General features: G+C 44.9%; 2 protein-coding genes across 3 annotated transcripts in view; both read right to left on the minus strand.

Annotated features, from left to right (window-relative positions):
• The window catches only part of LOC137436829 (estrogen-related receptor gamma), a 58,562-nt gene extending 53,524 nt beyond the window's left edge, over nucleotides 1-5,038 (minus strand). The window contains exons 1-2 of the mRNA XM_068130977.2: nucleotides 4,891-5,038; nucleotides 2,585-2,670 (exon numbers count right to left, since the gene is read on the minus strand). The gene's annotated coding sequence lies outside the window, so the exon portion shown is untranslated. The remainder of the gene's footprint in view (nucleotides 1-2,584; nucleotides 2,671-4,890) is intronic.
• An 8,930-nt stretch (nucleotides 5,039-13,968) lies between these two features.
• EXOSC5 (exosome component 5) overlaps nucleotides 13,969-16,958 on the minus strand; it is a 32,950-nt gene continuing 29,960 nt past the window's right edge. For both annotated transcript variants that reach the window (XM_068130967.2, XM_068130968.2), the window contains one exon: nucleotides 13,969-14,171. In XM_068130967.2, coding sequence (XP_067987068.1) covers nucleotides 14,043-14,171 — 129 coding nt within the window. In that variant the 3' untranslated portion in view covers nucleotides 13,969-14,042. The remainder of the gene's footprint in view (nucleotides 14,172-16,958) is intronic.

Raw genomic sequence — 16,958 nt, forward strand, 5'->3', positions numbered from 1 at the left:
TGAGTCTCCAAAATCCGCTTCGTGCTGTTGCGAATATGCAGGACTATGTCGCGATTGTTGTGCTGCTCTCCGACCATGAGAACTGCAACGTCATTGTTTACTGGCCCTCCCCCTTCCCTCCCCCTCCCTTTCTCCCCTCCCCCTCCCCTTCTCCCCTCCCCCTCCCTTTCTCCCCTCCCCCTCCCCCCTCCCCTTCTCCCCTCCCCCTCCCCCCTCCCCTTCTCCCCTCCCCCTCCCTTTTCCCCCTCCCCCTCCCCCCCCATCCTCCCCCTCCCTTTCCCCTCCACCCTACCCCCTCCCCTTCTCCCCTCCCCTCCCTTCCTCCCGCCCTCCCTCCCCTTCTCCCCCTCCCCCCCCGTTCCCCTCCTCCCTCCCCCCCTCCCATCCGTCCCTCCCCTCTCCCGCCCGCATGCCCGGTCCCTCCCCTCCCCTCCCCTCCTCCCCTCCCCATCCCTCCCTCTCTCTCCCATCCCCCCCTCTCCTCCCCTCCCCTCCTCTCCCTCCCCTCCCCTCCCTCCCCCACCCGGCAATGCCAGGTACTTCTGCTAGTATAAAATATAAAATAAATATAATATATTTATATATATATAAATATATATATATAAAAGAAAGTTTTTGTTTGTTTGTTTGTCTGCACACGCTAATCTCCTGAACGGTGATAGATAGGAGGAAACCTTGCCTTGCTCCCCAAGCTCTCTCTGTGCTCTGTCCCCCAAATATTCCCACAGGCCGCACAAGATCTGCCAGCAACCCTCTTATGGTTAGACTGCCAAAATCTAGGCTCTCTGCTCACCTTCACTCTTTCATTCCCCTTTTCTGCCGCCTCTGGAACAAACTCCCCCACTCCCTTCAATCCCACTCCTCCCTCCAGGTCTTTAAAACAGCTGTTCACCACCATCTCTTATCTTCCCCCATCCAAAACCTTGATCTTTTCTACCCCCGCTAATTCACCCCAGATACACATTTTCGAAATTCCAACTTCTTTCCTGGAAGTCCTTGCAGTGTCCATATGTTTTATACCTCTCCGACCTCCCCCAAGCCCTCTCCCTCCCACAGTTCTCTCGATGTCCCTGCTCTCAAATGTTGTGTTTGTGTCCTTCCCCCTCTCCCCATTTTGTCTACCGCTCCCCATATTATATGTTTTAATTGTCTGTCTGACTTTTTGTGTGATTAATGTTAGCTCTTTCACGAGCCTCGATCTTGCATACAAAAAAAAAAAAAAAATCTTTATTTTGTCAAACTGCTGCCCCACTGTCAGTCCATTGCCGTTTTACTCGACATCACTGTTCTACTTCCCCACCCCCAGCCTCATCAACATACTCTTACATGCTCCTCAATTTTGAATAAATAAATAAATAAATAACAATTTTTTTTTTTTTTTTTAACCACTCATAGAGTAACACTTGGCAAAAGTGAACAAAAACGTATTCAAATTTCAAGTCAATCAGATGAAAATTGAGGATTTTTAGAATTGGAAAAAAGTGGTTGACCTTTGGCCAATGTTGACCTTTTGACCTAAAAAAGAAATAGGATTCTGTCGGGCCAATAACTACAGTTTGGTGAAGTTTTGTGAAGATCGGTTTAAAATTGTGACCTGTTGGCAAGTATAAGTGAGAGGACAGACAAACAAAAACACACACACACACACACACACACACACACACACACACACACACACACACACACACACACACACACACACACACACACACACACACACACACACACACACACACACACACACACACACACACACACACACACACACACACACACACACACCCACAACATAATTGTCCAAAAAAAGTTTTGCCAAGTAATAATCCCTCGTCAGTCTTTACCTTTGGCTCCTGTTAATGTCAGACAGGTGAATGAATGAATGAATGATCGTTTTAAGGCCATTTTCCCTGCTAGATCGGGGGTTAGCCTTGCGGGCCCCATGACAATCATGGTTCCCTGTTTGAGGCAATGTTTTTATGGCCGGATGCCCTTCCTGGCGCCAACCCTTGGTCGTCTCTGACGATGCGCAGGGATACGGTGTACCTATTCTAAACCGGGGTACACACCGGGATCATTCATCCCAGCAAGCTGGTACTCAATTTGCCGACCTCGGAAGGATGACAGGCTGAGTCAACCCCCCTGGTGTTAATTTAGCGATCGACCAGGATTCGAACCCAGGATCCTAGGATCCCAAGCCGGCACCCTAACCGCTAAGCCAACACCAGGTTAATATGTCAGACAGGTGGACGACCAAAATGTTTTGTCGTGCTATGTCTGGTGGTAAGGAAGGATTGGATCGTGCCAGGCTTTGAGATAAAGACTTCTTTTTTTTTCTTCCAGACATTGCAGTACGTATTGTAGGCCTATTGTTAATTTTTCTAAATTCATTTTTTTCTCCGTTTTTCTAATTCTGAAATGAATGCAGCTTCCGGTCCTACTGTTGGGTCCATTGAAGATACCACACGATAATCAACATTTTCTTTTTTTACTGCCTTCAATCTCTATGCACATCATTTCCACAATATACTCGTATTTTGTCGATATCCTCCCTTTGAAATTAATTGATCCAGTTTCCCATGGGCACCTGCAGTGGCTCCAACGATCATCCCTGTCCTGCTCCTCCTAGAGTGCAGTTGTGATTGTTCGACGCCCAACTTCAAGTGATCATGTCTGCAAAATCAAATGTAAGAAATCATTTTTGACGTCAACAACTAATCAATCCTTCAAACTTCAAGCAAAGAAAGGTCTGTAGTATTTTCAGATACCCCTTAACTACCATCTCATAGTGCTGCCTACTTTGCTTAATCAGAGGACAATTCTTATATGCCCCTAATTTTTAACTCCGATTTGTTAAGTTTTCTGCTGCAACATTGTCCTCGGTTATAAACTGGAGGAACGGTGTTGACTTTCAGATGCTGTACCACCTTGTGGTCCTCTAGTTGCACACACCAATATGGCACCACATGACAACCTTGCAACATCACCTATTCACCTTGCAGGACCAGCAGTGCCATACAAAGTCACCTGACCACCTTGCTGCAACACAGGCCGTCACCTGATCACCTTGCTGCAACACAGGCCATCACCTGACCACCTTGCTGCAACACAGGCCATCACCTGACCACCTTGCTGCAAGACAGGACGTCACCTGATCATCTTGCTACAACACAGGACGTCACCTGATCACCTTGCTGCAACACAGGCCATCACCTGACCACCTTGCTGCAACACAGGCCATCACCTGATCACCTTGCTATAACACAGGCTGGCACGTGATCACCTTGCTACAACACAGGACGTCACCTGATCACCTTGCTGCAACACAGGCCATCACCTGACCACCTTGCTGCAAGACAGGCCATCACCTGACCACCTTGCTGCAACACAGGCCATCACCTGACCACCTTGCTATAACACAGGCTGGCACCTGCTCACCTTGCGGCAACACAGGCCGTCACCTGATCACCTTCTGCAACACAGGCCATCACCTGATCACCTTGCTGCAATACAGGCCGTCACCTGATCACCTTGCTGCAATACAGGCCGTCACCTGATCACCTTGCTGCAATACAGGCCATCACCTGATCACCTTGCTGCAATACAGGCCGTCACCTGACCACCTTGCTGCAATACAGGCCGTCACCCGATCACCTTGTTGCAATACAGGCCATCACCTGACCACCTTGCTGCAACACAGACCGTCACCTGACCACCTTGCTGCAACACAGGCCGTCACCTGACCACCTTGCTGCAACACAGGCCATCACCTGACCACCTTGCTATAACACAGGCTGGCACCTGCTCACCTTGCGGCAACACAGGCCGTCACCTGATCACCTTCTGCAACACAGGCCATCACCTGATCACCTTGCTGCAATACAGGCCGTCACCTGACCACCTTGCTGCAACACAGGCCGTCACCTGATCACCTTGCTGCAATACAGGCCGTCACCTGACCACCTTGCTGCAATACAGGCCGTCACCTGATCACCTTGCTGCAATACAGGCCGTCACCTGATCACCTTGCTGCAATACAGGCCGTCACCCGACCACCTTGCTGCAATACAGGCCGTCACCCGATCACCTTGTTGCAATACAGGCCGTCACCTGACCACCTTGCTGCAACACAGGCCGTCACCTGACCACCTTGCTGCAACACAGGCCATCACCTGACCACCTTGCTATAACACAGGCTGGCACCTGCTCACCTTGCGGCAACACAGGCCGTCACCTGATCACCTTGCTGCAATACAGGCCGTCACCTGACCACCTTGCTGCAACACAGACCGTCACCTGACCACCTTGCTATAACACAGGCTGGCACCTGCTCACCTTGCGGCAACACAGGCCGTCACCTGATCACCTTCTGCAACACAGGCCATCACCTGACCACCTTGCTATAACACAGGCTGGCACCTGCTCACCTTGCGGCAACACAGGCCGTCACCTGATCACCTTCTGCAACACAGGCCATCACCTGATCACCTTGCTGCAATACAGGCCGTCACCTGATCACCTTGCTGCAATACAGGCCGTCACCTGACCACCTTGCTGCAACACAGACCGTCACCTGACCACCTTGCTGCAACACAGGCCGTCACCTGACCACCTTGCTGCAACACAGGCCGTCACCTGACCACCTTGCTGCAACACAGGCCGTCACCTGACCACCTTGCTGCAATACAGGCCGTCACCTGATCACCTTGCTGCAATACAGGCAGTCACCTGACCACTTTGCAGTACTACACACCGTCACCTGACACTGACAGCCATGTAGCATCACCGATACCATATCACAACCGGTATCCCGCTATTCAGGCTTCCTTGTCCTCATATAAACATGAAGGAAGATTTCCAAAGTTGGTGCTAATGTTTCACCGCAATTCGTACCTCGAATAAACCGTGACAGCGACGCAGCCCACGATGATGGGAACATCACATAATGTGCAGTAGACGGTGTGAAAGAGCCGACGGGGGAGAGGGAGGGAGGAAGAGGAATAGGGGTGAGAACTGAGAAGGGAGGGAAGGGAAGACGAATTAGAAAAGATGAGGCTGAGGAAAGATAATGATGAGAAGGAAAAAAAAAAAAAAAAAAAAAATACAATGCTTGTATTGTTTGATCGATTACACGAATAATGAGAGATTTCTCAATCTATTACGATGAAAATTACACAAAAAGAAATTCTATAATGATGAAAAAAGAAATCAGCGTGAGGGAGCATTGTATCATACACCGCTCTATTTATCCACCGCTAACCATACCACTTATTATTATCTCTTTAATCGATGATAACGATATTATAATAACAGATTAAAGGAACATTACAAATTTCATTTCTTTTATCTTTTAAGTTGTAATATTGTGTTCGAATGCCGTCCGCGTCCGCTTTACACGAGAACAAACCATGTTGAACACAACAGGTAAAAAAAAATTGTAAATTTTATCAACTTGTTTTCTCCATATTCTCATAATGATAATAACGGTTTATTGAAAATTGCATGACAAAAGCTCAAATGGTAAAAAAAAAAAAAACCAAAAAAAAAAACCTGCATACCTCCGCCAGGTGAAGTTTATGTTTTGTATCCCACTGATAGGCAGGATCTGGATTCGGACATGAACCAAAATCGAATCAATTTGTCTTTGTCACACACCCAATCTGTCCACCAGGTTTCGTCCCAATCCGTCCACAACTTTTGGGCTATCATGTTCACAGACAAACTGACAGTTAGTGAAAGCATAACGTCCTTCCACCTTCGGTGACAGCCATAAAAAGTTATGACCTGACCTGTGCCCTGTCCAAACTACTGAAATTAAAATAAAAGACACCACAAAAAGTACTCGTTCCCAGTGAACAGTAGCGAGGGTGCGGGAAACACCAACAGCAGAGTTAAATAACAAAATATAAGGAGACTTGGACAAACAATGGGTGTGAAGAAATGGGGTGGACAAGGTGGATAGTACAGAGGGAAACTTCCTCCCCCTCCCCCCATTCTCCTCCTCCTCTCTCCCTCCCCTCCCCTTTCTCCCCCACTCACCTGTCTCTGTCTCTGTTTCTGTCTCTGTCTCCCACTCCCAATCCCCTTTCTCCCCCACTCACCTCTCTCTCTCTCTCCCATTCCCCTTTCTCCCCCACTCACCTCTCTCTCGACTCCCACTCCCCTTTCTCCCCCACTCACCTGTCTCTGTCTCTCTCTCTCCCACTCCCCTTTCTCCCCCCACTCACCTCTCTCTCTCTCTCTCTCTCTCTCTCTCTCTCCCATTCCCCTTTCTCCCCCACTCACCTCTCTCTCGACTCCCACTCCCCTTTCTCCCCCACTCACCTGTCTCTGTCTCTCTCTCCCACTCCCCTTTCTCCCCCACTCACCCCTCTCTCTCTCTCCCAATTCCCCTTTCTCCCCCACTCACCTCTCTCTCTCTCCCATTCCCCTTTCTCCCCCACTCACCTGTCTCTGTCTCTCTCTCCCACTCCCCTTTCTCCCCCACTCACCTGTCTCTGTCTCTCTCTCCCACTCCCCTTTCTCCCCCACTCACCTGTCTCTGTCTCTCCCAATCCCCTTTCTCCCCCACTCACCTCTCTCTCTCTCTCCCATTCCCCTTTCTCCCCCACTCACCTCTCTCTCGACTCCCACTCCCCTTTCTCCCCCACTCACCTGTCTCTGTCTCTCTCCCTCCCCTCCCCTTTCTCCCCCACTCACCTGTCTCTGTCTCTGTTTCTGTCTCTGTCTCTGTCTCCCAATCCCCTTTCTCCCCCACTCACCTCTGTCTCTCTCTCCCACTCCCCTTTCTCCCCTACTCACCTCTCTCTCTCTCTTTCTCTCTCTCCCCCACTCCCCTCTCTCTTCCATCACCTTGCACTGCAATCTTTGTTCAAAGACTTTCAGTATAAGCTACTGTTATTAACAACGCTGACATGGTTTGTTCAATTTTGTGATAATCCTCAATCCTCATACTTTGTCGCAGAACGTCGGTGCTGCTGAAGCAGCATCCTGAGCAAGGGTTACACTGGGTGGTCTGTCATTGCCTTCCCATCAGTAGTTCAGGCAGGAATTTGTAATTTGTTCATGGTGCCGTTGATAGCTCGCCGACTCTTCATGAAGGACACTGTGGGGATCTTTAACGTCCAACAACTAAAGTTGTTAGATGGATCGCCCAGTCTAACGTCCATTTGAGGGACGGCACACACATTGTTGATTCACACTGTCTGTAAAACATCGGGATAACAGTTTATAGCTTGGTCGGGATACAAACGCAGGCTAGACAGCTTGGAAGTAAATGTACGTACCTTGTGGCAATCCTGTTAGCCTAGGTCGGATCTTAACGCACTAAAAGTAAACAAACTGTAATTCCATGTTGCATTTATATATTTAAAATGTATCTCGTTTGGTATCATGCAATTATTCTGGGTGAATGTTGAGCTACGCCTGCGTGTGGAGCTTTTCAAAAGCAGTGCAGGAAGTGGCCGCCAGAAATGGGAGACAGCTGAGCATACAAACTCACGGACAGACACTATGCTTCACATGACATAATAGACAGAAGAAGCATTGCCATTCATCGGAAGAAGGGTAGGATAATTGAAGATGAGATGGGATTAATCTATGAATAAGAAAGAGTTGGTTTCTGTGGGAAGCAGAAAGAGGAGACATGAAGTGAAGGGATGCCGATGCCAAATTCCCAATTCGACAAACGGAGATAAATATCATGGGATGGGAGGTAGGAATTTTTGTTGAAGGCACGGAGAAGGTGGTGCTGCAGGTGCGGAAGAAGGGTTGGTGGAGCAAGCACTTAGCTGACAGACATTTTTGGAAAATAATATTTGTGAAGAAGAATAAGACCAAGAATAGATTGTGGTGAAGAAGAACATGTGGGATATTACTGACAGATAATTAAGGAAAGTGAATCCTTTTTAAATCTTTTAAAATGTTTTTAAAAGGAAAAGAAAGAGGTGTTTATATTCAATGAAGAGTCAGTTTGGAGAAATAAAATGAGAAAGGGGGAGGGGGAAGAATGTCGTACAAAGGAAATGCAGGCAGAAGGAAATCCAAGTGGAATGAGATCGTTGTGGAGCAGAAAAATAAAGGTATTTTTTGTTTGTTTTTATTTTTTAAGTGATGGGGGAAATAAACTAACGTTGAGGAGGTAGAAGTAAAATATTTGGGAAGAAAGAACCAAAACGAGGAATACGGAGACAAAGAGACATAATTTTTACAGGTGCTATCCGGGGAGAATCTAAAGTAGGCCTTGAACAACCCGATAACAAATTCGACAAATGGAGCACAACAAGAAACAATTTAACACAAAAATTTGACAGAAAAACAAAGCAACACAAGGACAAAGATATAAGAGAACAAGAGAAAAATGACCACAGTGTGGTCACCAGCTGCGATGTGTAGAATCACGAGGATATCCGTTGCAATATGCGCTACCAAATTCGACCAGTCATTAAATTATACGCATGCACTAGCGTCTTTTTGTCTTTCAGTTCTGGTCTTGTCCTTTGTTTTGCGACGCAACATGCTTCATCAACTGATTACATATAACGTATGGACGTGAATGTTATTTCTGTTAATGTTAATGTTAATTCATTAATGTTATTGTTTAATGTTAATTCTGGGTGGCAGAGGGATAATTTGAAACGGGCTTGGTCGGTAGGGGAAGTCCGAGTGTATGCACATGCGCTATTCAATAATTACACCTAATTTGTGTCAAGTTCTGTGAAACGAGATTGATATGAAAACATTCATGTTGTCTTTGTTGCTAAATTTATTCTGGTTTCTTCAAACAAATCACGATTTTAGTCCGCGATATTCTTACCTCATACCAACGCACGTCCGAGTGTATGCGCATGCGCTATTCAAAAAGGCACCCCAACAACAAGAACAACAACACGGTCCTCTCATAGAGCTGCTCGTCACAGCTAACAACACGACGAATCTGGTTCGGAAAACGTAGCTTTATTGAGGTTTAATCGGCAACTGCAGATTTGAGCAAAACATGGAGAACTCTTTTGTATCTTCCTTTGAGATGCTTTGTCAAGCTTTCACTGCAGCCATTTTCAGTTGTTGTTTGTTTTTGGGGGTTTCTGACTTTAGTCTCCTCTTCAGCAAGTGAAATGCATGCTCCATTGGATTTAAATCAGGATATTGACTAGGCCAGTCTAAAACCTTCCACTTTCCCCCCCCCTGATGGACTCCTTCATTGTGTTGGCAATGTGTTTTGGGTTTGGAGGCATTTTCTTGTACCGAGGCAACACAATGTTTCTGTACACTTCTGAATTGATTCTGCTGCTGCCATCATTAGTTACATCATCAATAAAGATGAGTAAGCCAGTTCCAGAGGCAGCCATGCATGCCCAAGCCATGACACTACCTCTACCATGCTTCACAGATGAGATAGTATTTGTGGATCATCTGCAGTTTCTTCCTTTCTCCATACTTTTGTCTTTTCATTGCATTGGTAAAGGATTATCTTGGTCTCATCTGTCCATAAAACTTTATTCCAGATCTTTACCGACTCACGTCTGTACTTCTTGGCAAATTCTAATCTGGCCTAATTTTGGTGTTGATAAGAGGCTTGCATGTTGCGGTGTAGCCTTTGTAATTCTGCTGTCGAAATCTTCTGTGAACGGTAGATTGTGATACTTTCACCCCTGCACTCTCAAGGCTGTTGGTGATGTCACTCACAGTTGTTTTTGGGGTTTTTTCACAGCTCTGATGATTTTTCTGTCATCAGCTGCAGTTGTTTTCCATGGCTGACCTGGCCGTTGCCTATTGTGAAGTGCACGAGTGGTTTCTTTCTTGTTCAGGATATTCCAAATTGTTGTATTTGATATGCCCAATTTTTGTGCTATGGTTCTAATTGAATTATCCTGTTCTTTCAGCTTACAAATTGCTTGATTTCTTTCATACAGTTATCTCATCTTCATATTGGTTTATACTTACAGACTCCGTAGGCAAAAGCAAAGGCTAAAGCCAAGACTAGACATTCACAGCTCTTTTATGTACAAACGATCAATGCAACAAGAAACACCCGTCAGTCATCTGTTCAACACTTATGCTTACCTAAAATGGGGGAGCTGAAATAAAAATTGCTTTTGTTCTACAATGGTAAAACATATGCGTAGAAATACCAAGAAATAAAAGATGACCTGCACTCTTGCCTCATATTAAAAATTTTTAATCTCAAATTCAAATTTCTTGATTATTTCACAATAATAACAAATTTGACTTCACTGTTCCAATACATATGGAGGGCACTGTATTTATTGCATGCAAAATCGAAGATTTTTCAAGTATATTGGTTCGTTTGCGTTTGTGGTTCTGTCTGTCTGTCTGTTTGTTTGTCACCGGCCTACAGGTCACAATTCTAAACCGATCGTCACGATTGTATAGGTCGTACCAAGTTGTATAGGTCGTCCCAATTGAGAAGCCTATTGTTTTTGGGATCAAAAGGTTAAAAGGTCAACATAGGCCAAAGGTCACCAACTTTGCTAAATTTCTAAAATCCTCAATTTTCATCCGATTGACTTGAAAATTGAACAGCATTTGCACATTGAATCACTAAATAGGGAAACTAACTATTTTTGAGGTCAATAGGTCAAAGGTCAACTCAAGATCAACCTTCCAAAATCATCATTTTTCATCTGAAAAATCGTCACTTTTCTTCCTATTGACCCGAGCTTTGATCAAAATTGTCAATTTTAATCTTCATGAAATGAACAATTTGCTGTATCAATGGAATTTTTTTTAGTGGGGGTGGGGGGTGGATTTTGCAAGTATCGTGCTCCACATGACATCTTCTTATTTTTGTTGTTAATCTTTTCTTGAAATGATTGATCCTCACTTTTTTACATTTGAAAATCACAGGTTTTGTTACCAAATTTCCAATGATACCACTGTACCTCTTGTGACACAATGTATAACTGCCTACATTGAATCAAATTTCTTCCAACTCCTTTTCTGCATATTGAACAAGGCCGTTTTCTGCTTTCTTTCCTTTCATCTTCAGCACTAACTCGATCCTTTGTTTTATTGATGCTGATGCATAAACCTTTCTTCTCCATTGTACCATTCCATTTCTTAAACATCTCTTTTTGATAACAAAATTATTTCACTTTCAGCATTCACTACCTAACCATTAGCATCCTTGCCCTCCTCCAACCCTCCCCCCCTCCCTACTCCCACCAGCCAAGGAAAAACTGCTTCAGCAACCTTATTTATCTGAAGATGTGAAAGCAGTGCTTCTTATTATTTTACAAACAGTAGAGGACCTAAAACCGATCCCTGGTGCAATTCTACCTTGATTTCAAACATTTCATGCATCCCAAGGTGGACTTTACTATAGTTATTCATCTTCTTTTTTATACATTCTCATTACCACTTTTACCATTTCTTCAGGTGCAAGTTGCCCAATCAATAACTGCTCTGGGTACTCGATCATATGCTTTCTCTAGCCGTTTCTCAAATGACAGGTCGTGACCCCCAAGGGGGCCTTGAGTGGTTTGCCAGAGGGGGGAGGGAGGGGTCTTGAGTTGTCTGTGCTTAGTTACACAAGCCCTAGTGATGTTCCCAACGACTTACCGATGTGAACTTGCATTCTCAACCTTAGTAGTGATCAAAACTAAAGCCAGAAACAGGATGATCGATGTCGAGAGCGCTACGATATTCGTTAAGTAAGACTAGTCCCCAAATTGACACGTGTGCAAAGAGGAAATAAAAATGGCCCAGATTCCAGCCTTTTTGTTACTCCTGTACCCTGTAGTCAGGGTTGGCACTAATTGGCTCAGCTCAGTTTTCCCCACCTGGATTTAAAAACCCCACTTGAATAAACCCAGTGTTTTTTTTAACCCTTGTAGGGGATATCAGGGGGTTGCGGCATCCCAATACCATGACGGGTGGGTCAGCTGGGCCACAAAAACATGATACAATTTTCTTTTCTTTGCCAAATACTTCTCTTGGCATTGCCTCAAAAATAAAAATCGCTTTTATTGTTAATCTTCCTGCATAAAACCAGGAAAATGCTTGAGGTGGTTCTTGTCTATATTTACAAATTTTTTTGGTCTTATTTTAACTTCCTTTTCAAAAAACTTTCAACACCTGCTCAATTAGTTGAACTCCACCCTTTAACATAATAAAAGGTCCACTTTCATTTTGAACAATGGCACAATAGGGCTATCCACCCAACCTTCAAGTATCATTCCTTACCAAACTTTTATACACTTCATAATCCACCTCTATCATTTTAATGAAGAATCCAGTTGGACACGCCACATTTCCTTTATTTTAACTTTCAACAGCTGATGAAACTTCTTTTTTACATATCTTTCTGCTGGACCTTCAGCTTTATTAGCATCCAGGTCGTTTTCCATTTGTTTCCTTCATTCAAGAGTTTTTCAAAGTATGCTTTCTATTCCATGTAAATATTGTCTTTCTTGACTGGGACAAGTTTTCATTTTTCAAACAATGAACTTTACCACAGCTCTTCTATCCTTCACCATCTGCCTGGCTATTTTGAAAATTGCATTCTTACATTCTGATGTGGTTAAGTCTTTCCCCCTTATTCATACACTTGGTATTGCTACTTCTTTGGTATTGCTACTTCCTTCTTCAAACATCTAATATATAAGACTGATATCAATGCTCAATACCTTCCCAGTGATGTAGAAAGCTGAAATTTCACGTGTCGACGGACATCGAAGCCGATACAATGGGAAAAATCACAGACCCGTCAGAAAGCATCCATAAATGAAAATTGATATTAAAAAACCGTGAACGTGTCCTGGAAAAAAAACCTCAATGTTTTGAAAATCTAGCATTTGAAAATTGTAATTTATATAACTAAATTGTGAAATAAAAACCTCAATGAAAATTTACGTTAAAAAAGCAACTGCAAACACATCAGTTAAAAAAAAAAAACTCCATCGATATCTAGTAGGTCGGTAATGCTTACCTAGAATCATAGAGCTTCTATTTATTATGTACCGATGTACAAAGCACAGTTCATTATTGCTTACAGTGTGTAAGCATACCCCACTAGTATATATAATTTTGTCTTTATTGTTTGACCATTTTCGAAAGCTTTTACGTTTACAGGGTGTTTCAAAAGTCCAGACATAATCGGGATATTTATTTTAGAATTTCATTACAGTAATTATTCAAATGGTGAGCAACTGACATGCATACACATATCAATTCTTGTATGTAGGTTTCTTAACATTGACACATCGATTTTAGCACTTTCATTTCTGATTTCATTCTTTAGATCTTCAATAAATACATGGGCCAGTGGTATAAACTCATGATTTCTGGTGCCCTCAAATAAAAACGCCAAGTGGCGTTAGATGTGAACTACGCGTGAACCATTCTATCACTCCACGAGGTCCGATCCACCTCAAAGGCATGGTCTCAAAAATAATAAAAGAAATAAAAAATATTTCATACGATTCCAGACTTTTGAAACGCGCTGTGCAAAGAATTAAATGTGATAATTTGAAACACGAATTTCAAATTTCGGAAAAATTTTCCGAAATTTCTTTCGGAAAGAAACACGCTGTACAAATTGCTTAACAAAGAATTAAAGATAATTAATTTGTCCCAGGACACTACCTTGATTTGTTTCGCTCCTTGTTTTACTCTATTCAAAGAATGCCCCTCTGTCAGCACATTGCCTCTGGCTTTGTTACTGCTCCTTCTATAAGCATGGATTTTGTAAACCAAAAAAAAAAAAAAAAAAACTTGCATTAATAAACTCTTTTCAGATATGATATCTGGCTGACCTGCAAATGGCAGAACCCCAGCTTTGTTCTTTGGATAATTCGGGTACATAGTCATGGTGTAAAGGCTTCTTATTCATTGCATTGCTGTTTTGGAATAACTTGGCCAGGAATAAACAACTACCATGACAATTAATCAGAATTTCCTGTAAAGCAAGGCTCTCAGCCAGTGAAAGCATCAAAGTAATCAAACCACAAATAACAAAGTCGTGTTTTTATTTCAGAAATCAATCCAATATTCACATCAACCAAATTCCCGTTCGTAAAAGGTGTTTAAGTGGACCATAAGTTGGGGGCTGAAGCCTCCAAGCTCGTTTTTGAATAGCGCCGGGTGATGGCATGCTTGTAGATCTCAAACAATTTGTCTGCTGCTGTCTGGCTCACTGCGATACACTTCTGCAGCTGCACAAAGACAAAAAAGGCAATGAAGGAAAGTATAAATGTCTCTCCAATTACTGTTATTTTATATAAATAGCACCTAAATGCAGAGGAGTAAAGCATACATTTATTTAAACTAATATATTTTAAACATACATTTATTTAAAACATTTATTTCCTTTTCTCCACGTGTGCCGTTTCGGGTGCTTCTGCCCACGTGCGCTGTCTCACCCCGCCCCCATTATCTCCTTGCCTTACACCTTTTGCTCTGTTCACGTGACTCGTGGTTGTCCCTCCAGTCTCGGCCCTCTCCCCGTTGGTATTTTGTGAATATAAGATTGTTCTTCACGGTTCTGTTTAAATATTGTTTAAATATTGTTGCGAATATGGAATTTGGCCTCCATATCCGCTTGTAAATATTCCCCTATTTTCTCCAATACTCCCCAACTTTCCCCAATCCCCCATTCCCTAGTCCCATTGCATGTAAATAACAATCAGTAGAGCCGACCTTCCCCTTATTCCCCCATTAAATGTCGTGCCCAGGTCCACCGCACCACACGTAGACAACTTTCGGACATCTTCCTAGTTATTCTTATTCTATGTCAGTTAAGGCCTCGTCTCCATTAATTATGACTCTTCGTTGCACCAGAATGTGATTATATGGCATCAGTAGTGAGTTTAGGACCTTTCCCATACCTCCTTCCATCTTCTTCCCCAACCAACTATGGCTGCAGCAACGGAGGAGATGGCGGCGGCGCGGGGGAGGATGCGTCCTCACACCGGCTCGATTAGCGCCATTGACCACGCGCTCCACGGGGTTACCACGGAGGGGCTGGCTGTCAGCTCCTCCTCAAGGGCGGAGCCTGGTAACCCCCCGCACCCAATGAGAAGCAACGTGCCGATTCCACGAGGCGGAGCTAACGAGCCGAGGGCGTGTCACTCCCCGCCGGATATACGCGGCCCCGCGCCGGATGTGACGTCAGATGCGCCCCCAGCTGGAGAAAGACGGACCTGCGAGCGCTGAAACAGATGCGCCTGAGTTTGGAGAGGCCTGAGAAAGAACGTCACCTCTGAGCGCTGCGACGAGACCTCCCTGCATCTCTGGACCGAACCGTGTACCCTGCTTTGAGCCAAGAGTGCACCTTGAGCCATCGATACCCGCTTTCCTGCCATCAACCCCCGTGTGAGTCAGCCGTTGTCCCGTTTGTCTGTCGTCTGTCCGGGAATAATATAAGATTGTGTCTAAGTGCTTGTCTTTCTATGTTGTACCTCTCGTCCCTGTAATCTGACCTTCCGCACGAATATAATCTCCTCCGGAGGTCTTGAGAACCGTATCCCTGGTGTCTGTCATTATAATTCAGCCGTGTGTCTTCTTTTTCCTTATTGAGCCAGCGTGGCGCGGCTTCGTCAACGTTCGAGTACAATCGGGTAATTTGTGCGGACACGACGGCCATTCCGCTCGGCCCACCTTAACATCAAAGTCGTGTCTGTAACAATTGGTAGTCAGGAGATGGGATTCGAACCTGGGACTAAATTTATTTAGCCCAAATTTTGGAACACCAATTGTACTATTAGAGTAACAATTGGTGTCGAGGAGTGAGATTCGGACCCGGGACTAAATTAGTTAGGCCCAAATTTTGGGAGGGAAAATCGAGCCGGAGCGCGTACGGCGCTCGACCAAATCGATCCGGAGCGCGGTCCCGCGGTTACTGCGCTCGACGAAATTATAACAGCAAAATTTGGATTGGTGTTACGAAACTCGAATTTTGAAAGTCGCGCTATGGCGGATCAAGACGGCTGGGGTCCGGTAGGGGAGAGTGAAGCAGGGTCGGTCCAGGACCAAATTGAGGGACATGAGGAGAGCGAAACAGCGAGGGTAGCAGGCACGCAAAATGGCGCCTCGCAAGAGCGCGCGGTAGCCGAGCCCGCTGTATCAACGGGCTTTAACATGCAGCCGATTGACATACAGGCCCTCATTGCGCAGCTACAGGCAGCTGTACAGATGAGTATGGGGAGCCAAATTGAGCGATTGAGTGAGCAAATGGGGGTAATGAGGGACGAAGCGAGGGGTACCAGTGAGGGGTTAGACAATAATTTTGAGGAGTTAGACAAGAAATTTGGGAAGTTAGACAATAATTTTGAGGGGTTAGACAACGGGATAAAAGAAGTGAAAAATGGGTTAATGGGGGTAGAAAATAGAATGGCTGCCCAGGAGAATCAGATAGAGGGAGTGAAAAATGGGTTAGAGGGGTTAGAAAACAGTATGGAAGGCAAATTGAGGGACATGAGGGACCAAGCGGAAAGGGAAGTTAAACAAATGGAGCAGCAGATAGAGGGGGTCAGAATGGGGGTAGAAACCAAACTGGATGCTCACAGGGAGGAAATGGAGCAGATGAGGGTGGCATCTGGGCAGGAGATGCAAGTGATGGGAGAGGAGATCAGAAGAGGAGTGAGTGAGGAGGTCGGAGAAGTGCGCGAGGAGGTGAGGCACTGTGAGGAGCACATGGAAAAGGAGGTGAGAAAGGGGACAGTAAAGTTACAAGGGGGCATAGAGGACCTGACGCAGGAGGTGGAGCAGCTGACGGTGGGACAGACGGAGTTAGTGGAGCAGGTTCAAAGGAACACTGCGGTATTAGGAGGTTTAAAGGCGACACAGAAAGAACTAAAAAACGACTTAATAGCGACGAAGAGGGAATGTCAGATGGTACGTGAGGGACTGACAACGAGGTTGGACGAGGTGATAGAGGTAATGGAGACGAAGGACCGGCAGGTGAGGACGCACATGGAAACGGTCAAGGTAGCCTTGGAGGA

The sequence above is a fragment of the Myxine glutinosa genome, chromosome 11, assembly GCF_964187855.1.
Source record: "Myxine glutinosa chromosome 11, kmMyxGlut1.1, whole genome shotgun sequence".
Taxonomy (NCBI): domain Eukaryota; kingdom Metazoa; phylum Chordata; class Myxini; order Myxiniformes; family Myxinidae; genus Myxine; species Myxine glutinosa.